This window comes from Daphnia pulex, chromosome 3, assembly GCF_021134715.1.
Source record: "Daphnia pulex isolate KAP4 chromosome 3, ASM2113471v1".
NCBI classification, from domain to species: domain Eukaryota; kingdom Metazoa; phylum Arthropoda; class Branchiopoda; order Diplostraca; family Daphniidae; genus Daphnia; species Daphnia pulex.
In genome coordinates, this window is record NC_060019.1 from 9,032,102 (window position 1) to 9,056,365 (window position 24,264).

At 45.8% G+C, this 24,264-nt stretch overlaps 2 protein-coding genes across 3 annotated transcripts; one reads left to right on the forward strand and one right to left on the reverse strand.

The window, feature by feature from the left end:
• The first annotated feature begins 1,534 nt into the window (after positions 1 to 1,534).
• Positions 1,535 to 21,344, forward strand: LOC124191396. The gene is made up of 6 exons (XM_046584588.1): positions 1,535 to 2,210; positions 5,945 to 6,188; positions 7,307 to 7,446; positions 8,553 to 8,968; positions 14,459 to 15,871; positions 19,219 to 21,344. The coding sequence occupies exons 2-6, from the start codon at positions 5,966 to 5,968 to the stop codon at positions 20,840 to 20,842; spliced, it is 3,816 nt and encodes a 1,271-aa protein (XP_046440544.1). The 5' UTR covers positions 1,535 to 2,210; positions 5,945 to 5,965; the 3' UTR covers positions 20,843 to 21,344.
• LOC124191399 (N-acylneuraminate cytidylyltransferase A-like) lies at positions 20,906 to 24,246 on the reverse strand. 2 transcript variants are annotated; one of them, XM_046584594.1, is made up of 6 exons: positions 23,609 to 24,246; positions 23,397 to 23,550; positions 22,454 to 22,606; positions 22,064 to 22,252; positions 21,443 to 21,596; positions 20,906 to 21,126 (listed from the first exon to the last, which is right to left on the reverse strand). In XM_046584594.1, the coding sequence occupies exons 2-6, from the start codon at positions 23,524 to 23,526 to the stop codon at positions 20,979 to 20,981; spliced, it is 774 nt and encodes a 257-aa protein (XP_046440550.1). In that variant the 5' UTR covers positions 23,527 to 23,550; positions 23,609 to 24,246; the 3' UTR covers positions 20,906 to 20,978. The 2 variants fall into 2 exon arrangements, with proteins under 2 accessions (XP_046440550.1, XP_046440551.1); XM_046584595.1 differs by having other exon boundaries at positions 22,067 to 22,252; positions 23,397 to 24,246.
• Between the last annotated feature and the right edge of the window lie 18 nt (positions 24,247 to 24,264).

Sequence of the window (24,264 nt, forward strand, 5' to 3'; positions counted from 1 at the left end):
ATAAAAAGAGAGTAGGAACTTTAGATGTGTACCTAAAATGCGATCGCACAGAAAGTGCAATATATAAACCGGGGGCATCAAAAGGAACAGAAAACAGCTAGGAAAATAACAGTCTAGAAAGAAGAGGGAAAAAAAAGATGCAGCAGGAAATAAAAGGCTGATGAGCTTGTATGTTTGGATAGATTCAGCACATCGGCGATACGGTCTAGGCTGGCGGACTGCTCATTCACGCTCCGCCGTTTCTTTATCGCTTGATGCTGCTCTTCTCCTTTTTATGTATTTGTTTTTCCTCGGAGAAAGAAAAGGAAACATATGCAGTGCACAACTATACGTCTTAACTATATATATTAAGTTGTCGCTCCTATATAGTTAAGATTCTCCGAATTCGGCTAGTGACGCAGCACTGTTCTTAAAAATTACATCACAACCGACGCTTTCTTCAATCTTTTCATCGTGAAAATAAAAGTCAGCAGCGCCTGTTTTGCTTAATTATTAGTTACATTGATTCTGTGTAGAATCTTCGTTGTGGATGGATCGATGACAGATATCAACAATTTAGCTTAGATAGATAGAACATGCAGCGCTGCGCTTTATTTACACCTCTAATACCAACTGGGAGGTGCGTGTAGTCTGCATTTGCATACAACATTGAATCCGTTCGGACTGGTTGGGACCACGTATATAAATGCAACATGGGACGCAGCATCTGTGCTGATGGTCCAAATGTGTACCCTGAATATCTGTCCACGTAGGTCTATACACATATATTTCCGATTCGGGAGGTTTATAAGGAACTTGATAAACTCTATAGAGCAGCATACAGAAGCAGCAGCTAGTGCAAAGCAGCTAGTCGCTGCCGATCAATAACACTCCGGGTCTCTTTCTCCGGTCCTCTCTCTCTCTATAGATGTACAATTGTACAGATTGCACATATATTTATTCTTTTGTATTTACACACACAGATATCTGTGTGCCATATTTCATTTTCCCATATACTGCGAGCTGTGCTGTGTCGACCATCATTTATACCCACTGCACACTAGTCCATTTCTATTTGGCGCCCAACATTCTCTTTTTGTGTTGGACAAGTTCATTTTCAATCGTGAGTGCTTCATTAAACAACATATAGGCTCTCTTGCCTTCATTATTGCCTACTTAAGGGCCGTCGCTCCTCTATCACAAACGAATTATGCAATAGCTGTCTATTGACTCTGTTGCAGCTCTTTTATTATTCTCATCGCCCAATTAGTTGGCCCCCCGCCGGTTGATGATTAACCTCTCCTCCTCATTATATGCAGCTCGAAGAAATATGCAGAATAGGCGAAATGAATGGCATCAAATGTGTTGCTGTTCCGGCCGAATCACCTGTACTTATAACACGGCCAATGGCCAGCAACCAAAGGGACACGTGCACAGCAGAGAGCGATAGACTCCTTCACGTTGTATAGCGCCCCTATAGCGCCTATATCGCTGTGGCGATATATACAGCGGCATCTCGATTCAAGTTGTCTTCAGTCGTGGCTTGCAGCAGCTCGTGGCTGGCTGTCGACATTCGTGCATCCCGTCCGACGCCAGCACAGATCCTATATACTCGAGGGTTTCACGATTTTTTCACGTTCCCGCAGAGTGTGCCAACACATTTCGATATCGTGTGTTTCATCCCGATTGGCCTCACGCCAGAAAAAAAGCAACTGTTTTTAATAGAGATTGTGGATTATAACGTTCCAGCCAACAAGGATTAACGGATTATTATTCGCTGTGGGCAATATTATACCTTTCATTTCTCCGGAAAGCGGGATCGCTCCTTTTATTTTTGGTTGGGGGGAGTTGTTCGGGTTGAAGACATCAAAGAGACGTCGTCTCCAATATATCACGCAGATAGAAAATACCGGAGGAATCCAGCCGCGTCGTCTTTGATTTGACAGACAATAGGCTGTTGATGCTCCAGGATTTTTTTTCGAGGGGGATCGAGTAGGATCTTTGATAGAACGTGAAATCGAGAGGTATCAGAGATTAGAGACTCAGCCCAAGATGCCAATGAACCGCTATCTATATTCAAACTGACTAATAACAATAGCCCTAGACTCATCAAACAAACAAAAGAAGTTGCATCGGAAACATCAGAGAGACGCGGTGGAATTTCAACAGCAGCAGAAGCAGCAAGGGAATTATTTAGTAGGAGACCATCAAGTTGCCGGCTTTATACCGAGGTGAGTAGCATATTATACATACGTGGATTTCACCAGTTCGCTACTTCTATTATTATATAGAGTTCAACCCCCCCGGGGGGTTCATTTGAATTATCCAAGCGGGCGGCACAAAGATGTAAGGATGTGTAGTATCGAGAAACTGTTTAAGCTCAATTCCTATACACGAATGACAACAGCCGCTTTAATACCTCTCATTTCAAACTGAATAATTATTAATAGCCTACTCACATTCTTCCGGCCGATCAATATGTATAGCAGCGCAGCAGTAGTACCTTTGAATATAATCGTTCCGTTCCTGTTTAGAATTAGTAATCCATTTCAAGTTGATGCCGAAATTATTTTGATACGCAGTACATGTATAACCTCGTGTGTAATGTGGAGGTCGCCACTGCTGTCCGTGTAATCAGCCAACGTAAATAAAGAGCGGCCGACTAATAGAAATAATGATGGTAGCTACTAGCATAGTCGTCATCATGTGGGGAGTAAGACAGTGATTACACATGTCTGCCGAGCTCACTACTATACTAAAAACATGATGGAAGGAAAGTTGCTGGGTAGAAAAAAAAAGTAGCCGGACGTTTGTGTCCCGCATTTTGTTTATGGCCTTTTCCTATACCCCCTGCTGTATAGTCGGCGTGTCTAAGAGCTGAGGAGATAATATATGGCCAATAAGATGTAATGCTGTGGAAGACGCCGTTTGCCGCCCAATATTTCATCCGCGATTCAATTGCTGAAGAAGAAGAAAAAACAAACGCCAAAAAAGATGATGGGCGCATTCAACACTACTAAAGCTGTGCTCCGTATATAACAACGGAGCATCGAGAGTCGAGGCTTTTGACAATCATTTGAATTCAGTGAATCTTTTCAGCTGCTGTTTTTATCGAGTCGTGGTGTGTCGACTTTGACTCGTCCTGCGTTCACTTGCCAGCCGAGATAATTCTATCTCTCTCTCCTCCTGAATACAGATCTACACTTTGAAACTGTATGTATATAAATCGAGGGTAGTACTACCTATATATAGGGTGCATAAGAAAAGAAGCCCCGTGTTGTATAAAGTTCCAAAAGCCTCTGGGGGACTATAGAGACAGCAAGAACAGTCTCTATATAAAGATATATCTGTATTTTCTGTCAAATATCGTTTTTCTTTTTTCTTTCTTTATTTTTCCCCCTTGCGCATCGATCGATCCTTTTGTTTCTCCCGCGCGCTCAAGTACCAGCATCAGCCGAAAGCGTATTAGGATACAGTTGGGCTATTTTGCGATTTCTCTCTATTTCACTTGTGCGCTGCTGTTGCGTCTTTTTATTTTGTTGGTGGGGAGATCATTTAAGTGAAGCTTCCGCGTTGTCTCCCAGGACGACAGCCCATATCCAAACAGATTCCTGATGAGCCGGTATATAGAATGTATATACATGCCCTTCAGCACTTGGATTTCTCCCCGTTTCATTTTGGTGAAAATCAATTTCAAAATTCACGCGTGAACGGAAAGTGAAATCCTTGCTCGGGAATGGGATATTATATAGCTGGATTCAACCCGTGGAAAGGAGAACAACCATTCTTCAAATGTTAATCGCAGCAGAGTATGTGAGTAGAGGTCGTGAATGTAGTCGCGCAATGATACGGAGAAATAGGAACCAGCTCGTTCACGGTGGACGAACGCACGCGGAGACGCACCGGAAACAATGTTAATAATACAATAGGTCAGTGTTCTGTGAACCCCTCGTGAATAGAGGCCAGAGGACCCAATGTGCATTGGCCAGCAACGTCCGGCATCACTGAATGGGAAAGAAAGAAGGTGAATAGACTTTTCGCTCCCGCAACCTGCGCAACCAGTGCCGCCGTCAATTCGATACCTCGGTGCACTTATTGTATATGTAATAGTAGAGAGTTGGACCAAGATAATAGGAGCTGGACAGCATCAGTTGCGGACTGTCGACACACAATATTACACTGCCGCACACAAAAGGGCCAGGCTCCACAGTTGTTGACACGCCCGCTGCACACCACCCACAACACATTTAGGCGAATTGAGTGCGTGTGTGTGCGGATGCTCGAAATAATTGCAAAGAAATATAGACAACAGACGAGGGATAGGGTGGCGCAGTACAAACGAATCTGTGTGTCATCGTGATATGACGGACGCTCTGGGGGATATATCGACATTCCAATAACAAAAGGGCCAATATAATAAGAAACAGCACAGGCTTATACGACGGGAGCAGAAAAATTCCATTAGGTTGTTGACGTGACGGCGTCAACTCTGACTAACTGTTTATTCTACGGATGAAGAAGAAGAACTTTTTTCTTCTTCCGCCATTCAATGCGGAAGAAGAAGAAAAAGTGTTGAACAAACATTTACTGCCAATCGGATGAAAAGGGGAGTGCACACATCAGCCGATTGTTGATATGCTATACAAAGTTATAGATCCATCTCTCTCTGCTCTATCCTATACGATGATGCGGATGAGCGGGCGGAAGAAGTGGCTTCCTTATAATCTCTTCTTCTTATATTTCCCCTCCAACCAACAACGTTAAACGTCAACACCTATTGAAAGGATAGATGCTATATTGACGCCGACTCGAGAATGCAGCATCCGCACCGTATAGAGATTATTCTATTTTTACTCGACGTTAATATGACTAATTTGATGGGTGCAATACGCAACTAGACAGGCATTTCACGTTCGAGAGACTCGACAGCTCACAAACAGTAGAGTAGTGTGTGTATATACTGATATTATCTCATCTGGACGTGTAACATACACACACTAGCGGACGCGTGTTGATTGAATACCCAAAAGGTTTAGACGGATGTGGGGCACACCAAGGGCTATTGAGACGTGCTGAAGTAGCAGCCAGCCCCTGGACTCCCTGTGCGATTTCCATCAACTCTCTACATACACACACCCAGGACATCATCAACTATTTGCCACGGATCCTTCTTTTTTCTTCCTTTTGGAGATGATTTATGTACAGAGAGGGGCCATCATCAGTCCACATCTTTTACCGTGGTCCCCATCACATACACACAGCCCCCGCCTTGATGCCGGAGCAAAGAAAATACATGTTAAATAGTCTTATAATAATATTACAGAGAATTCTATCTCTTACTTATTTCTTTAGATATGTGTGATGAGGCCAATCGAATCGTAAATCGTTAGTTATTGCTATTATATGCTCCTAGACATTATTATAAGGCCTATATAGACTGATATAGCGTGTGTGGGCGAGCACAGCGCGCGAGTTTTATTGGAATAAGGTTCGTCGTGTGATGGATCGATGCTACTGCATAACTGGGATGTCGAATCAATCGATATCACATGCCTGTCTTCTGCTACAGCCTCCTCTCCGCTTCTACTACTACACATCGGGCCGTCTTTTCTTAGATGTATAGGAGTGTGTGAATAGTGTCAGATTGCCAAGTTCTGGTCGTCCTATTAAAGAAGTCATCAGCAGCTAAAGGCATCATCACGCTCAGCCGTGCCACTGTGTGTGTGTATATAGGATCGGAGCGCGTATGTAGCTCGTTGATTTGGCCGGCTGCCCTTCTTATTCCATCCGATGGAGCAGATTCCGTCACCATTTCCGTTTTGCTTAGACACTTTTATTTTTATTTTTATTAGTTGCCTTATCAACTAAGGCGAAAGTATTGCTCTAGAAACTGTTTCAAATATCCGACCGGAAATATCTACTCGTCGAATGGCAATCAACATTTTCTTCTTCTTCTTCTTCTTAGCAGCAGAGGCAAAGTTCAAGGATGCAGATGACGTACACTGGAGGAGCCCTGATCATGGCTTTGTTGATCCTCCGTTTCCAGCGAGGAATCGCCCAACTGCCTTCATCCATTGGCGGCGGTGGCGGCGGCTGCCCAGTGACGCAATTTCGTTGCGCCAATTCCGGTCGTTGCGTCAACCTCAACCTCTTTTGTGACGGCCGCAACGACTGCGGCGACAATTCGGACGAACCAGCTCAATGTACACGTAAGTCTGACACTTATATACATCCATCCAGTCATCTTTAACTATACAATCAGAAATGAGCCATCGGCAAAAAAGAAAAGTTGAGACGAGAGCGGGACGAGAGTTATTTTCACGCTGCAGTGACCAAACTTGATTGCCTCTGTCTCTTTTTCCTCAAGAATCCGGCCGAAGTTTCATAGCTGTAACACACGCCAAATAGTTGCCCAGGATTCTCTTTATATTCGGGATCAAGTATATAGAGTATACAGTATTCCATGTTATATAGTATAAGTTTCTTCTGGCCTGCGACAAAAGACACTCTGTTGGCTGATGGCCATCACAGATGATGGATTCCGCAAGTCTAAAAGTCTACAAGAATTATTTTGTTTTGTTTTGGCGACGTCGCGCTAATTCCTCAACGTCAAAACACATTATCCAAATGCTTTAGGCTACAAATAAGTTATGCGGTATTGTCTATGGCTGTGTGTCGAGTGCTTTTCCATGCACTGATTTCCGGAAACCTTCAACAAGAGTCAATAATGGATGTCGGTGTGTGGAACCTTTCAGACCGCGAATCTGGTACTTAATCAAATATAGAAACGACACACACACGTAAAAAAGGGGAAGACAGCAGCTGACAGCAGCACGTCGTGAATAAAACACCGGAAAGATGATGATGGCAGAGCTGCCGGAGAAAATTTGGGTCGAAAAGAAAAGAACAAAATCAATTGATGTGTGTTTTGTTTGACTGTTGGCTACTATACGGAGGAAGACGGGGGGTGGAAGAACTTGAACGAGACCTTTTGTGCGTCTTCGTTTTAATCCAGAAAATGATGAGCGAGGACGTCTCCCTTTATTTCTGATTCGAATGGTCGCTGCTGCAATCGATTCTCTTTTCTATTGCATCGTTGTCCGTCTTATATATTGGAGACTCGGGGGATCAAAAGTGAGTGTGTGTGTCCGTCCCTCATCCTGGCACACACAGCGCGCACAAAGTCTTGGGCGAATAACTGAACAAACAGCAATCGCAAAGCTGTCACTTCCGGACCAATTTGAAATGTGGATGAGATTTTATTATTTTCCTTTCTTTGTCTATGACTTCTTTTCAAACGTCCAAATTGATATTGGATATTGCTCAGATTGCAACCGAACGTATTACGCCGGGACTGGCGAGAGCTACAGACTCCTCGTGGCTTGGCCCAAACTCAATCAGATGCCATTCCTCTGCTATTTGACATTCACCACAGCCACACCGCAGGACCCGTCACAACTACTCCAGGTAATTCAGCTCATTTTTTGGATTTCCTTCTTCGTTAGTGAGCCTATTCATCGTTGACACACAATAGAGATCGCTCTATTCATTCAATTCCGCACGAAATGCCATTTCTCCCCTTCTTTTTTCAAAAGACCCGCCATTTTTCCTTTTTTGGGGTTCGAATTGGCGGCCATCATGGATTTATTTTATTGACCAATCAGAGATGAGCAATTTAATTTGGAAACGAAAACTTTTTCTTTCGGGAATAAATGGCTGTCACAGAACAAAATAATAATGATCCAGTACTCGTATTATTATTAAACACGCCCCCCCCCCCCCGAAATAAATATCACTCTCGAAAATAAGTTTTATCAAAAGAACAAAATTTCGGCTCGGTGGATTTACCTTACCCTCCCTCTTCAAACTTGGCAGCATGGCAGCAGATGAAAAGGCAGTCGTCGTCGTCGAGTCGTCAGAGTTGGGAGATCCCAAAAGTTTCGGCGTCGATGGAGTCGAGAACATTTTCGAGTGTCTGTCTCTCTACACGAGCTGTGTAGTCGAAATAAGCCATTGTTTTCTTGTTGAGAAGACGCAGCGAACCGTCGTTATCAACAATTGACGAGGGAGGCAACATTGAACGGGCAGGAATGAAGCAGTTACGGCTAGAAAAGACTTGGCGGATAATCCGGTTGAAAAGAATTCAACGTTGGCCATGGCAGAGCACAGGGTAGGTTCTTGTTAACGTCGAGCTGAATGAAGATTATCAGACAAGTGAGTGAGTGGATGAAAGGATTTCAAAAGAGTGAATATACCCCGAGCAGCAGTACAGTGGAAATAAGATGAGAACAGACGCCAATGGCGACGACGACATTGTTTTTCATCCAATCGTCAGCAGCGTGGCAGACAATGGCGCCCAAATCTTTTGTTGCTCTGCATTATTAGACAACTAATATTTCACTCGCGTCCATAGTCCAGTGTGTGTCGATCGATTCTTTCGTCGTGAAGGTAAAGTTTCTTTACCTACATCAGCTGCTAAAATATTTAGCCTCGTAGTTTCCTAATGGATTCTCCATCAACATGCACTTTTATCTCGTGTAACTTATTCATGTGTTTTATGCAAATGAACCCAGGTTCGGCTGGACACGGCGACGATCGGTCAGTATGTGGTCCAACACAGTCAGAGTGCCGGTGAAGTGAACGGACGTTGCCCGGATGGATGCATGCAGATCTTGGAAGGCGCTGCCGGGCAGCCGGCATTGGCCAAGCTCAGTGCTGCTAGTGGCAACAACAACAACACTGGAAACAACAAGCAAATAGTCCCGGGCGCGTGGTGCGGGGCTTCCATCACACCACGGTTCTATTACGCGGAATCAACATCCGTCACGTTCGTCCTCCATTTGCAAACGATTCCGCAGAGTTTGCTGCAAAAGAGCAAATCTCTGCTGATGGTCGGTGACACTTTACCGTCGTCACTCTCGGCTCAACAACTTCATCCCATCCTGGATCTCACCTACAAGGCCCTACCTCGAGCATCCGCCATTGTCCGGTAAGTCTCAACTTGGTATATCGATATCAGTGCTAAATAAGATGGTGCTCGGATGCACGAGGTTTAACATGCTGGGCACCTATTGATGCGCAATTGCTTACGGGGGCGAAAGTCATGTACACAGACGGGGGTTGTCATGGCAGTGATGTGCTTCGTTAGATTAGGTAACTTGTTAATTAGATAATATTAGTTTGTCTTTTACACATGGCGTTCCATGTTGACATCGCCAAGCATTGTTTATGGGATGGGAGGTTTTATAATCCGCGTTCCGCCATTTCAATGTATGCAAAAGAGTTTCGCCCCCGCCATTGCTCATCCAGTAGATTTCTCCACGTGGTGGATTCAATTACGAATGTAACCAATGAATCAGACATGAGACAGACGGGAGAGAGACAAATTTAAATTTTTATTTGGCTTGTTGAATGAATCGTTGCCGACAAATTGGATTTATCCGCTCCAAATTTAGATCAATGAGAGAAGAGCTCCGCTCCGCTCACGACTGTGCCCGCCCAATTCAATTATCGATTTTATGGCCTTTTGCAATTCAAAGCCACTAGGTGCCGCTGTCCTTTTTGATTACGTCAATTCCTGTGTTTGTTGTTGGTCGGATCCGTCTATAAATAGAACTTTGCCGCCGCGCACCTAAAGAATATTAATGACGCCGGGTCTTGTTGTCTGCATATTATGGGTGGAGGAGGGTAAAGGGGTGGGGGTACTGTAATATTCTCCTTTTGGCAACTCTGTGCATAGTGTTGGTAAGGGGGGTAGGATGAATCCATTCAACTAATTGAATCAGGCGACAAGAAGGGAAAGCTTTCTTTGTGATTACGTCGAGCTAGACGGGGTTGGACGGCCGAATAATAAAAGAGTATAGAGGTACACTTAAAGGTAGTATACACCTCTACAGTCTAATGTTAACGGACAGAGAAGGATCACTGGGGCTCCTGTGAAAGAGGATAGTGAACTGGAAGTCTAATCCACTCCAATCTCTGTTGGGAGCCAATTGGGATTGAACGCCGTAATAGTAATAGAATGTAACATCACGTCTATTCAGATCGAGGTGTTTCAAGTGTGTCTAGCCAACGAGAGAACATCAGTAGAGTGACGTCATCAGTAGGGACAGCTAGTGCGAGGGATTTCATCATATCCATTTGTATCCGAATAATATCAGGGATGTCTGTAATTTCCCTCGAGGATTTGACGCCACATCATCCGGGCGACGAAGCGCAGCGCGGCATCGTTCTAGGCGATTTCTAATTTCATTATTTTCCTTTTGGCTCCTTGCTCATCAACGGCCGTCCGACGTTACGTGAGGATGTGTGTGTTGTTGATTCACTGTTTCAATTTTCCAGTTTGTTCTTCCGGCCACACACAATCCGCTTTCGTTTCTCCAAATGTCAACATTGGCAATAATAACTATCCCGTTCGTGTTTGATCTATTAGGACATTACGACGTGGAATGAAATCCAATTCTAATATTGACCTTTATTTTTTTTCCAATCACATCCGCGGTATCTTTTACGCAACAGACAAAGTCTCCACCACCACAACAATCTGTAAAAAGGGGATTGCTTTAGCTTGTTCCCGGGATGAATCCCTTTTCTCCCTTCCATCTATCGGCCGTCTCCCTATAATAATTCTTGTATGATAGAAAGACCCCACCCACGTTTTGCCGGAAAATATTTTTAAACCCCAGGAAGACGTTGTTAGGCGGCAAAACTGTAGCAACACTATACAATTATCGAGAAGAGACCAAATACAAAAATGCCAGCCAGACTGTAAAAACAGGAGATATAGAATATAGATTTTTCCTAGGAGCAGCCCGAAATAGGAACCGACTTACTTTCTATCTTTTTTTTTCTTTTTGGCCTACTATAGGCGTCGTCAGACGTGTAGGAGGGTAGAAATTGGCTGACGTCCGACTTTTATTCGACGCCAACTCGCATTCATTCAAAAGTTATAGGGACATAATATACGAGCCACTGCCAGAGGAACGTTTTTGCCCGTCTAGAAGGAGGAGGAAAAAACGTCTAATCAGTAGTACCACTCTGAGAGTCTAGGATTTACATTTGATGCTACGTACACACAAGTGTCGGTTGCGCTTAGTGGATCGGACGTATTAGGTTGCCGGATCGATCGCGCCGAGACCAAGTTTTTCCGAGTCGACGAGAAACTGTGTGTGCCATCGTCACATGTCGACAAGGAAGAAAAAGGAAGGAAGGAAATCGGAAAGCCAAAACATCCTTGCCATCCGTCGAATGATTGACGGCCAGGCTCTGACGGGCTCTTGAGATCTCCACAGCACATATATCTTAGCTTCTTGTCGCAATACGTCAATTATTATTTGGTCTCTTTGTATCTGTTTTTGTCTCCCAATTTTAACTTTGGCGATGATGAGGGACTATCGATTTCGCTGCTTGTTAAATGTTTTCCAACAACTGGCGCAACCGACAAGATTTGAATAGGGAAAATGATTGTCATTTTGATTTTGACGTCATCTTTCCTCTCTGACTTTTATAAGGGTGTGGCGAGAAAAAAACAAAACAAACCGGGAAGTTTGAACGCCGCCAACGAGAGTAAAGAGTTGGACAAATCTCCTTCGGCGGGGTATAGACAGCAGCCGGGCGGGATGGCTAAAGGGCAAAAGGACAACTTTTTTTTTTTACTATCACGTACGCGACTAAAAGTTGAGCTGCCGTCGGCGAAAAAAAAAATAATAATAATAAAAAAAAAATTGAAAATGTTAAGTTTGCCTTTCTGAAAGTCAATGTGGTGCCGTGTGCATCAGTGCACGCCCATCAATCACACACGTGCACTAACTAGGTCATCTGCGTTGAACGATAATCCTTGAAAATTTCATCGGGCGACACTTGTGCTGATTACGATAGAGTTCCTTGGCACACACACACAACAGCACTTGTCAACAACAACAACAACTTGAGAGAGCGGGATTGTTCTAGAGAGATTTTTTAAAGCAGATGAAAATAACCAGCAGGGCGAACAATAGACTACGATGAACGATACAGACTGGGGGCCGTTATTCTTTGGGGGCGACCCCGAACGACATCAATCTTTAATCAAGGCTCGACGCGGCGAAAATGGGTTAATCCATTGATTTATTTTCTCGCTTAAAGCTAATATTCATTAGCCCTCCAGGGCCACAATCTTAGTCGGCAACATGGGAGAATAGCAATACATATTTCTCGTGATTTCGAATTCTTGCAGGAAACGAGAAATATGTTAGAAAGGAATCTCATAACTAGGACAGTGGAATTTTCCTGTGATTTTCCATTATCAAGACGTGTCACCACCTTCTGCGAAACGGAAGAATGAAAGTCTAGAAATCTTTGGCGCACAGACTGGAGATGAGAGGAGCGTGACGTTGTTATTATTCAAGAGCATATACGTAGGCGACATTTCCTATTGGAAATGCACGAATGTCTGTCGACTGTTTGCATGTCTGAACGTCGACTGTGTGTCGTGACAACTTGTCCCTCAGACCCAAGACATTTTTGTTGCTTTTGGCTTGAGGTCTGTTGTGATCCGCGCGTGAATAATGCTACCTCTCGCTCTCATCACCGGTTGCCATGAGAGTGCATCCATCATCTTCTCCCCTCTCTTTCGTCTAGTCTCGTCTTATATTCATATTCCATCCATCCAGGAATATATTACACACATGGAAACTTTGTTATTCTTCTTTGAATTTCCCCCTTTCGAGCGGATGGGGTCGATCTTCACGCAGGACTCGTCGTTCATTACAAGATCGCACTGACGATGCCCGATCGATAAAGTGTATAGATTCAATCCATTCAGGCCGGAAGGCGAATCGCTATTTTCTTTTTTGCCCGCGCTCTACCGAAATAACTCTGAAGGCTTTTTAATAGGAAGATCATTTCGACGTGGAGGAAATGAGACGGCCAAACTCTGTGCAGGATAATTTATTGTAGGAATTTGCATAAATGAAGTGCTGTGTGTGCATGTATAACATATATACCCAGTGAGCTGTGCGCTGCACGGATAATGTCATAATCTTTCTTGTACAGCGATGGCGACATTCAGACGGCAGCAGAAGACAAACGCGGGAGCCGCTAGTGGCTTATTAGTCTGTCTGAGCGTTTCCCTCCCCCCTCCCGCTCTATACCTTGAATAGAACTCTGTGATCCTCCCAATATCGAGCGCATCCTCCAGCTTCTTCTTTTGCATTTATAGATGTCCTAGACATGGGAGAACAGACTAAGAAGTAGGAAACGGAATTAGAGACGTTCGTGAAATTATTACAGTTGCCGTTCTACTCTGCCTGGGCCTCCACTAGCAGCAGCTTCTGCAGTAATAATGACGGCATTATTAGTATCGCAGGAGGCGGATGTTAAAGACATATACAAACTGTATCTCGTATATCTATTGTAATAATAACCTTTGTCTCTATTACTCATCCCGGTCGACGATGTATATCCGACAGGAGGAAAGTTTCTTATCCATTATGAGGATGGCTGTGGTTACAGGAGGGGGGGGGGGGTTAGAAGGAAAAGCGTGTTCCTTCATCGTTCTCTGCACCAGCTTTCCTTGATAATGTATACCGGTCCCTTTTTTTCCTCTCTTTTTAAAACTGGCTAAGCTTTGCGTTTCCAGAAAATATCGAATAAAGGTCAAACATGGTAGCTGAATAATTAATTTCCCGATGTTGCTCATGGCAAAAGAGCTCTAGAGAAGCCCATTTTTGCCTGAATTCATTTCGAAATGAGTTAGAAGGAAGTGTGCAGACTGGAGTAGTAAAATACGCTGTCGACGAGGAATAATAAATCGACGAGTGTTATTGACGTCTTGGAAAATTGGAAAAACGCCAACATGAAAATGAAAGTGATATGTCCGTGTCTTTTCATCCAAGTTGTGGACCTTGTCTGAGGAGAGAGAGCCCGTCACACTGCGAACTCGATAACCTGCTGCTACTGGCGTCACACTTGGTACTTGTAGGGTCGACAACAAAAGACGGGCTTCTTCTTCTCCTATTGTTATCCGATTATTGATTCAGCATTACACTGCGGACCATTTCAAGAATAAGATTCTTTTGATCCTGCTGACCTTTGATGCATCGAGCGCATGTCTAAGAGATTTTTTTATCAATCGAATAGACACAGTCTCTCTCAAAATATTGGCTGCTCTCTATGAAGCTGCTGCTGCTGCTGCCTCCATTATTGGACAAGTAAATTTATATTCATGCATACTCGGTTGATTTTCAAGTTCAGTCGAGTGACGCATATCCGAACCCCCGCACAAAGATGATAAATCACAGGCCATCGACTCTCTCGTCCATACAAAAGAAATGCGGAAGCCCTTGAAATGTTTCAGTTGCGTTTATATTATTCAGTATATTATATGCAAGAGTTCCCGGCAGTCCGCATCACATAAACATCGTATTATACGTAGTACATGCAACTCGACGGAAATGAAAGGTGTACTATACAATTTGATTTTCATTATTTTCTCTTCTAGGTACGGATCGAAGATGAAATCCAGTAGTGCTCATCTGCTGGGGGAACCAGTGGCTGGAACTGTCTGTTCCAGGGCATTCCGCCAATGTGGCAGCAGCAGCAATTCTTCGACCAATAAGACCTCGCAGCAGCAACAAGAAGAACAGCAATGTCGTGTCCAATCACCTGGATATCCAGGCATCTACCCACGCAATGCTCAGTGTGTCTACAAGATTTCGCATCGACCGTCGTCGTCTGCTCCTTCCGGAAGCAGGACCCGTCGTTACGTCATTGTCTTGTGGCAAAACGACGGGCGAAAAATCAATTTGAGAGATTGGGACCAGCCGACCAGAGATGCCAGTGGACAACAGCAACGGGCCAGCAGGTCCATGGCCGAATGTGAGGCCAGCGGAGATTACATTACCATTTACGACGGGTCGAGCACTCAGGCGCCCGTTTTGACTCGTTTTTGTGACGGCCCTTTGCCCGAGGTCGTGTCCAGTTCGGCCGACGTCACGGTCGAGTTTCGCAGCTCGGCGCTGGACACGATTTACGCCGCTTCGACGGCCATCGAAGGTTTCGAACTCAAAGTGCGGATTGTGTCGGTTGAATCGCTTCCATTTCAACTGCCGGCGGCGACGTCGACGACGGCCAGCAGTGCCGCTGATAGTACGATTATCAGTTCGAGTGGTGGCAGCAGCAGCAGCAGCCGCACAATCATCACGGGAACGAGTAACAACAAGTGCCAGTGGAACGTGACGAGTAGCGGATTATCCCGGGGGCAACTCAGTTCGCCCGTCCAGACGTGGCCCCTACGGACCACCTGTCATTTCCGGTTTGTGGGGCGACCGGACGAGCGAGTTTGGATCTATTTCGCCAAATATCATTTTGAAAAGGAGAAGAAACGTCAGCAGCAGCAGCAGCAGCAACAACAACAGCAGTGCCGCAATGCCCTGAGGATAGCCGAAGGCGACGGATTCGGATGGGATCCAACTTCATCCGCCGTTGCCAACGGAACAATCCGGCTCTTTTGCCGGGATACGAAACCGCCCCCGCTGTGTGAAAGGCAATTGTCTGTGCTGCAATCGAATTCGCGGGATCATTTCGTTCCTCCTCCGCCGTGTCTGGTGGGCGAAAGTTTCGTGTCGCAAGGATCGACGCTGAGTGTTCAGCAATATCTTCCGGAAGGCACGGCTTTCTCGGCCTGGAAGTACGTTCTGGCCTACGAGTTTTTTCGCCAGAGTCAAGACGGCCAGCCTTTGGCGGAAGTTGATGGCTGGACGATCAATAAGGACAAGACGAAGCCTTTAGCAGCAGCCGATTGCAACCGACTGCTAAGTGTTCAGGGAAACCAGCCGGGAATGGAGCTGCGCGGAAGCGTCAAATCTCCTCAGAACGTCTTTTTATTCGGGCGCGGTGGAGCCCGTCACCTCAAGTAAGAAATAATCTCGATACACAAATGTAATAGTAATAGTTCCCACCCGTAGTCAATCCCGCTCCTTTCATGTTTGTGGGGGCAAAGAAAAGCTTCGCGGTTCAAATGTAGAAACTTCCCAAAAAATGTTTACATGACAATGGCATCAACAGTTCATCAGTTGCCTTTTCTTCGATATTTTTCAATTCCCCCTTTTTTTTCCTTTCGATTGCGCATTTTTTACCAGCGCCGCCGCATTTTGATTGTATAGACTTCGTTTATTATTGAATGGAGAGGAGAATCGACACAATGGAACAAAAGGAGCATCGAGAGCGATGAGAGTTTGAATAGTCGATTGTTGTTTCTGGGTCCCAAAAGAATAACTCGCCGCAAACTTTCGCTCTTTTTTCCCCCTTTTTTATTTATTGGACGTTTCTTTTCTTCCGCACTTTTTCGCTCTCAATGGATGGGAAGAAATGCCGTTCAATCCCCGCAGCAGCCAATGCGCGTCGTTGACCGCATAAAAGAACGAGCCGCGGGTCAATTATTTTAAACGAGAAGCAACACCTCACCGAGTGACGGAGATATAGAGAACAAACCAACCAATTTGCGAGAGAAATTTCTTGTGCCATTAGGATCCTCTTGTCTAGTCGCCTGTAGCAAAATTGGTAACTTAACTTTCTATGTGCGCCCCCGTCTGGCGGAAAATAATGGGCGTCCACAATAAGGACACGATTCAAAAGCGATAGGAAAGTAGCGTCGCAGGTGCACGAGGGAATGTTACGATCGCACCTGTACCCGATGTCGCCCGTTTAATGAGATGCCGCCCGAATGACGGAATCTCAAAGGTGCAGGAGCTGATTGCGCCAGGGGGAAACGGGCAGGTTGGAATATTTAATATCAGTCGCTCTATAAGCCAGAGCAGGGTTGGAAATTGGAAGCGAGGCCTTATTGCTTAAAAAGAAGAAGAAGAAACTAAAAGAAATGGATGATGATGATGATGTCACGAGAAAAGAAGAAGAAGTGCGCGTGACGTGTGTTTGTGTGTGCGCATCACCAGCTGGCTCTTCCCATTTTTTCCCTTTTTTTCTTGATGATGGTTCAATATTTCATCAGCGGTGCATCTGCTGTGCGACAAACGCCCGTCCTGGCGAAAGAAGATGAGATGGCGCCCCCCCCCCCCCATATATTTATAGGCGTCGTCCTATTTCTACTACCCCGATAAGCGTCGAGCAAAGAATAATAGGAAGGGCGCCCACCCGAGCTGCTCCGGCTGCTGCTGCTGTACCAAGTTACAATATACAGCGAGTGTATAGTTCATGTTTCATGGCATCCTATTACCGTCGCCGACCGAATTAAACGGCCGACGGGAAATGTTGCCCGCCTCGCCTGCGTATGTGTGTGTGTGTGGTGTTACATCCACGTACCCAGAGACTTTTTAGATTAGGAGACCAGCGCCTGACATTTGGCCGACCTTAAACATCCGATTCCTTATAATTGACCGAGAAAACAGGGCCCGTGTTTACGCGATCGTGTATCTTATATTGTCGACATTTGTTTTCCTTGTCACGTATGACAGCCTACAGCTATTTTTGGGGTCCACTCAAATTCCTGTGTCGTTTCCTCTCGCTTTTTTCTCTTATTGCCTTGCTCTAATTATATTATTAGTTTATTACGGTTCACTAGATGATCTTTCCCACGTGAGTCTATGGTTCTTAGACGATCATCAACCCGGCGGCTGAAATATCAATCGATAGTCTCGTGCCGTTCATGGACTTGCCAACCCAAATAGAATTCGCTATTAAAAGAAACTATCACCTGATAGTCGAGTACCGATCAATAATACAAAAAAAAAGGCCAGCCACCGAACGCCTGGGGGCGCAAAGACTCGTGATAAAGTCTCTAAAGCAAATGTTGATGGATGGCACGAACAATGCTTGCCAAATCCCATCAATCATACACTGTAGAGCATCCGACTGTGCTTTGATTCTCACTCACGAGAGTATTAGATGTACACATGCGAGGCGCGATATAACCTTGCCGGGTTGATATTCACTTCGCCTTCTCATCATTGGATGGGCCGCTATAATTTAGCGCAATAACACTCTCGTGAATGTTGCAGATATTTGGGTGTTTACAAGCAGTCGCCCGCCGGGTATTACACCGTGTAGCATTGCAATTAGACGTTTTGCAGAGATGATTATGGCATAACAATGAGGCGGGTTTGTGGTCTTGATTCGCCTACAGTTCCGTCCTGTCTTTGATTTCCGTCGACTGAAGTTGCAATCAGCGTAGGCCACTGGCAGGTCGTTGCGATTGAGGATCATTCACGTTCTAAATAGAGCATCGTAGCGCAACCAAGTATGAGGATTGAAGTCATCTTCATCATTTTTTTTTAATTTAAAAAGTTGGGAACATTCTACCAAGGCGGTGCGGGAGGCAACGGTTTACTGTAATCGTTCAGACAGAAACTGGACACCACAAATACTTCCACCTCCCGCCCGAATCGATTACATCGTCGGGTTGCCGGGGGGAAATAGGTGCACAATACAGCCAGAAGTTGTGTTTCCAGCAGACTGTTAACAGACGTTGGTTTTCCCGCTTGGTTTCGTCCGACCAAAATGAGTGGGTGGAGCCATGTGCAATCCACAGGGACTCGTCAGCCGCTGCGATGGAATCAACTTGCGATGTGTATTTAGACTTTTGCTATTTTTGCCATTTTCGCAACTCGTCATGAATGTCGGCCAGTTTCTTTGTGTGTATATTCAATACAGTAAAAAAAAAGAGGTTTAACTTTTGAATTCTCCCTGGTGACACCGAATGGAGACTGGCGGGTAACTTGTTTTTTGTTGAATTCATCGATCGTTCAACGAAAAAAGAGATGGTCCTCTCGCGATTTCTATTTGCTTATTCTTTCTGCTGACAGTCAGCGAATACAATAACCCAAGAAATGGGAAATTGTTTTTCGTTTTCATATTGAAAAGAGAATTGGGGATGAAAAGAAGAAGAGGACAATATCTTATACAGCGAGACAGAGATGAATACATTTTTATGTTGGACACGGTTTTTTTCCCTCCCATTCTTCTGTGTTTTCAGCGGCAACAACTTGCTTGAATGATTTATGTAAAGGCAGGCCGCGCGCCCCCATGGTTACCATTGTGTAACACTCTATTAAGCGGTGACGGACGCCATAGAGAGATTTAGCTGCTACTGTTAAAGACAATATAAATCGCTGCGCATAACACTGTCCCGATTCATTTCGGACGACTTACACGTATGCCTCGGCGGAGAGCATGAAATTCATTACCCAAATGGACATTTTCTCATTCCAACTTTTGTTGTTTTATTTTTTCCCTATGAAAAATTAGGTGCGTCTATCGGTTCCAGGGAGAGGAGACGATGCGAGTGGCCGTCGAAGTGACCCGCCTTCGCCTCGGGGGACGACCTGGTAGTCAGTGCCACAGTCGCCTGGATCCGCTGACCCACCAGCGCCGCTGTCACATTTTACGGTCGGATTACTCGCCGGCAGCGGCTGGCGGCAATGGATCGACCACTACCACCTCAACGGCTTTCCTCCAGTTGAGGGAACGGCCATGGGCAGGGCAGACTGCCGGACACAACGTCCTTCTCCAGAGGGACTGTCTCTGCGACACTGCCGGCCTCCAGCTGCCGTTCCGTTACGTCTCGACGGGCAGCGCTGTCGAAGTCGTCTTCCAAGTGACGGGAATGACTCACGCCGACGACTATCACGATTTTTTTTTCGAAATCTCTTACGAATTCCTCGGGGGAAGTCCAGGAACGAGTAGCGGTATGAAATGCGCCAGCCAATCAGAATTGAAGCCGTTGCAGGGCCCAGGAGGAATCATCAAACTGGACGGGCTGCGGGGCCTGACGCTGGGCCGACAAAATTCCGTCTGCAATCGACAGAGTTGGTTCCTTTTGCCGAGCCGAGCCGACCGTTTCTTTTTCCTATCCGCCAACGGATTCCTCATGAATAATCAATCGAATGGAGAAGAAGAATCCGGCGCTGCTATCGATTGCCCCACCAAGAATCGAATTGTCGTTTATTCGGACAGACAGGCTGACGGTCGCCCGCTTGCCGTCATTTGCCCGTCTCTGAACCCGGAAGGAGGAGTCAAGATTTTCAGTTCAACGTTCAACGCCGAGGACGCGGTAAAGTCCCTGGACCTGGAGAATGAGGACGAATGGCGCAACCAATCGTCGCAGGACGTGAGCGGAGGCGTCGTGATTGAATTCATCGCCATTCAAAGTGGCTCGTACACGATGAAATGGCTGGAACTGACACCGCAATCCGTCCTCAACCCCTTCAACAACAAATCAATGCTGACTGGAGTGGTGATACCTCATCTCGGCTCCGTTTCATCACCTCCGTCGCAGCAACTCTATCCGTGGTTCTTTTGCTCCACCTGGTGCCCGGAACTCAAGGCCTGCATTGACTCTCAATTGTGGTGCGACGGCGTCTACGATTGCCCTTCGGGGGTCGACGAATCAGACCAGCAGTGCTTGCACTCGACCCCGACAACATCCAACAACGACAACAATCAACCACCCGGCACCCGAATCTCGTCGTGGAGCGTCCCCAAAGTCTACTGGTATTTGATTGCAGCCGGAAGTACGTTGCTGTCCCTCTTTGTCGTCGTTTCGTCCGTCATGGTCTGTCGCAACGGTCAGCATCCGCTCAAACAGCCCGGTTATAACGATCAGAACAACGCAACCGATCCTGCTGGGCTCGTTTCCAGTCCGTCGCAGTCGTCGCCAGGTGCCGCCGGAGGATCTTTCCGGCCGCTGCCAGTAGCGGCTCTCAACGACTACGTCTACCAACAACCGGACAACGGGATCATCGGCAGCAATCGGTCGGTCGTTGTCGGCGGTCCTAACATCAAGATAGTCGGCGGCGGCGGATCCAAATCGGATGGAATAAACAAAGTTCCGTCCTTGTACCATTACGATAAGAAAATGGCCGTCTCTTGACAATCGGCCAGCACTTTGGAGAGCGACGATCTGGATCTGGAGACGACCGTTTGAGAATACTAGTGCGGAAGCGAAACATTTTATTGCCAAAAATGAAATGCAGTCTACAGGAAATCAAATCTCATTGCATGACAAATCACAAAGTGGCGGGAAAAAATGTTTGAATGTACTCGCCACCACCGGGCTCAATGTTGAAATAGGATGCCTGCTGCTCGGCCAGCCACAGATCGTAGCCGGTGTCGATATCAATGCTGCACTCTGCGCTCATCTCTACGAAGGAAATCCTTGCAACAGGAACAAAATAACAAAGTTTTGTTGGTTTGTTTTCTATGAAATATTTTAAAAAAAATTTGTACATATTTGATCTCTGTGTTATCTAATTTTAAGGGCCATTCCACTGCATCGTATTACGTGTACATGATCATTCAAGAGTTTCTAATGAGCATTTCCAATAAGAAAAAGATGAATAATAATAATAATAAAAATGGGAATTTTCTATGCAGGTAATCGTGTCTTTCTCAAAAATCAATCGGTTCACTTATTTTGAAAAGGAGGAGAAATTAAGAAACCGGGGAGAAGATAGTAACGGGTGGCACTTACTTTCCACCCTGAATGAGTCCTTGTCGCAAAAGTTGAACGGAGCTCAAGTAAAACGCGCCGTTCTCCACCAAGTCGCCGTTCCAGTCCTGCCTCTTGGGTCGACAATGAGGATCAAAGTTGACCGCCCGGATCTCTGCCGCATCCACCGTCGCTCCTTATCCCAAAAAGTGGAGGCAGAAAAAGAAAACGGGAGGAAGAGGAAAAGTAGTACCACATCATCAAAAGAAGTGGAAAGAGAAAGTTGGAGACACGGGAGAAAAGTTTAAAAAAGAAGAAGAAGAAGAGAGGCTGAAAGATGTCGAGCGCATCAAGAGCTGGCCGTATTTATATAGAGACGAAAGAGGAAGAAGGACCCGGAGATGAAAGGATCTACAAATAAAAGAGACATGTTGAGGGAGGATATTCAGCTACAGCGGAGGTATTAGGCCGGAATAGGTTAGACAGAGCATCAGTAGAATGCCCATGTCTAGGAACAGGAAGGACCCGGACTGGACTGTGTGCTGTGGATGGACTCGGCAACGGCAACGTGCGCATCAGTAATTCAGGACATGGGGAAACTGCTGCAGCAATTGGGCACAACTGTTGAAAGAAAAAGTCAAGAAAATCAACCGAAGGACTCACTGCTGCCGCTGCCGCTGCTGCTGCTTTCGATTTTTGGTTCTGCAAGTTGCATCCAGCGCAGCGAGTGAGAGCGCGTGACGGAGAAGACCGAGTCACAGCATCCGGCCGTCATTTTAGCGATGGCTTCGTTCAAATGCGCAACGCGGACGAAAGGCGACGTGCACTGAATCAATGCCACCACGTCGACTTCTGTGTGTATGTGGGCACCGAAAAAAAAAGGCCGGGGGAGAGAGAGAAAAGAAGAGCATCAGCGGCACAGCAAATCATTGTTGCGAGGTTGATGATGAACGACAACGACGACGACGACGACGATCGTTACACTGTGCACGCCTTTTTTGTTGGACGAGACCACTGATGTACCCATCGTTATTATTACAGTAAATATCATACCCGGATGACTGGCCAAGAACTCGTTGATGGCCTCCAGTGAAGTGGCTCCATCTGACGACGTCTCGGCTGACCGGCGATGGACCTGGGCTCCGTTTTCAAGGGCCAATTGAAGAATGTCTGGGTGGTCGGACGACACCCAAATGGAAGTCAAACCTGCTGGGCAGAACATTCAAATCTCCGAGTCTGCAAGTTGAATCGATCCATTGGCAACGCGCCTTACATCACAACTTGGGGGCGTTCATCACTCGACTCACAAGGGACCAGCGAGGAAAAAGTTTCTAAATTCTTTTGGGATCTACACACATATTGAAGGCGCTGCGTGCAATGCGCCGGGTGAGAAGAGAGAAAAAAAAAATTGCGCTGGCGTTCCAATCCTCCTGGTAACGCACACAAAACTACTACTACCACCACCATCCAATCATATATATATATTTATTGTAAAAAGGAAGAAGAAAAGAAAAGGTTAGGAGCTATATTATTATTATACAGGAGCGGCAGGGCGTAGTATTGGAGCCAAGCACGCTCCGTTGCCTTTTCTCTCCCCCCCACGACGACGAAGACGAAAAACGCTCCTATATTCCAGTCTGACTACCACCAACAGCCTCAGTTGGCGCAGAATTCGGATCGTCTCCTTCTGAATGACTGCATTCGGCATCCCTTTTAGACACGCACAAATGAGCATACAGCTAGACGTCTATCTCGCTTTCCTTGTACACACACACACACATGATGAAAAAACCTTCCTACTCAAATATCCAATGAAAAAATGCCAATCCAAATTCAATTGAAGCGCTGCGAGAAGGAGAAAGAAACACCTATCTCATTCTTGCACGTATGTCGGCCGGGAAGGAGAATGTTACCCTCAACATTGGAAGAGAAAATTGTGGGGTTGCGGCCATACAAACTAAAATCGAATTACATAGTAGCGACAGTAGTAATTTACCTTTGCATTGTGACATGGTCCTGAGCGCCCAGAGAAGAAGCGGCGTGCCTTTGAGTAAGGCCAAGTTCTTGAGCGGGATTCCTTTGCTGCCTCCCCGTGCAAGGATCAATCCGGCGACGTGCATCGTCATCAGCAGTTGGTCTCGACACTGCAACTAAAGCAATCCCTCTGTTATGACGGACAATAATTCAGGATTTCTTTCTCGGTTCTACTTCTCAGCCGGCCTGGATCAGCAGTTAAAACTCCACTGGGTCTCACGTAAGCGTAGCCAACAAAAGTAAATAACGTCTTGTTTCTTTTGAGGAAGCTGTGTGTGCTCTCCCCAACCACCGCCTCGGAAGAGAAGAGCCAGCAACCCGGCCGCCGATCGATAGGATCCTGAAATCAAATCTGTTAGCTGCTATTATTGGTCGCTAGATGCCAGCACGCATGTGGAGTCTTGGCACTTTTTACGGAATCAAACATCAGAGGTCGACATGAGATTAATGCGACGACCAACCCGGTCCACCGCATTGGTGGTTTAAGTGATGGGACATTCAAGTGATGGAAAACCAACTGATAAAAAAAGGAGCGGAAGAAAGATGTTTGGAAAAAACAATGGCCGGCACGGGAGCGATCAAGTCCATCCTCGGTGCCCTGAATTCGGTAATCTCATCAAGAATCGAGGCTAGTGTCCAACTAAGGAGATTAATACTGATAGATGAGCCCCACGTTCGTTGTACGCGAGACTATTCCCTTCTCCTTTCTGCTGGACTGTAGAAATGGATGACTTGACATGAATAGAGGAGGATAGGGCGCTTGGTTGCTTCCATTCGGCTGAAATTCGTCACGCCATCCCAAACCCATTACGCCCGACTGATTGAATGTT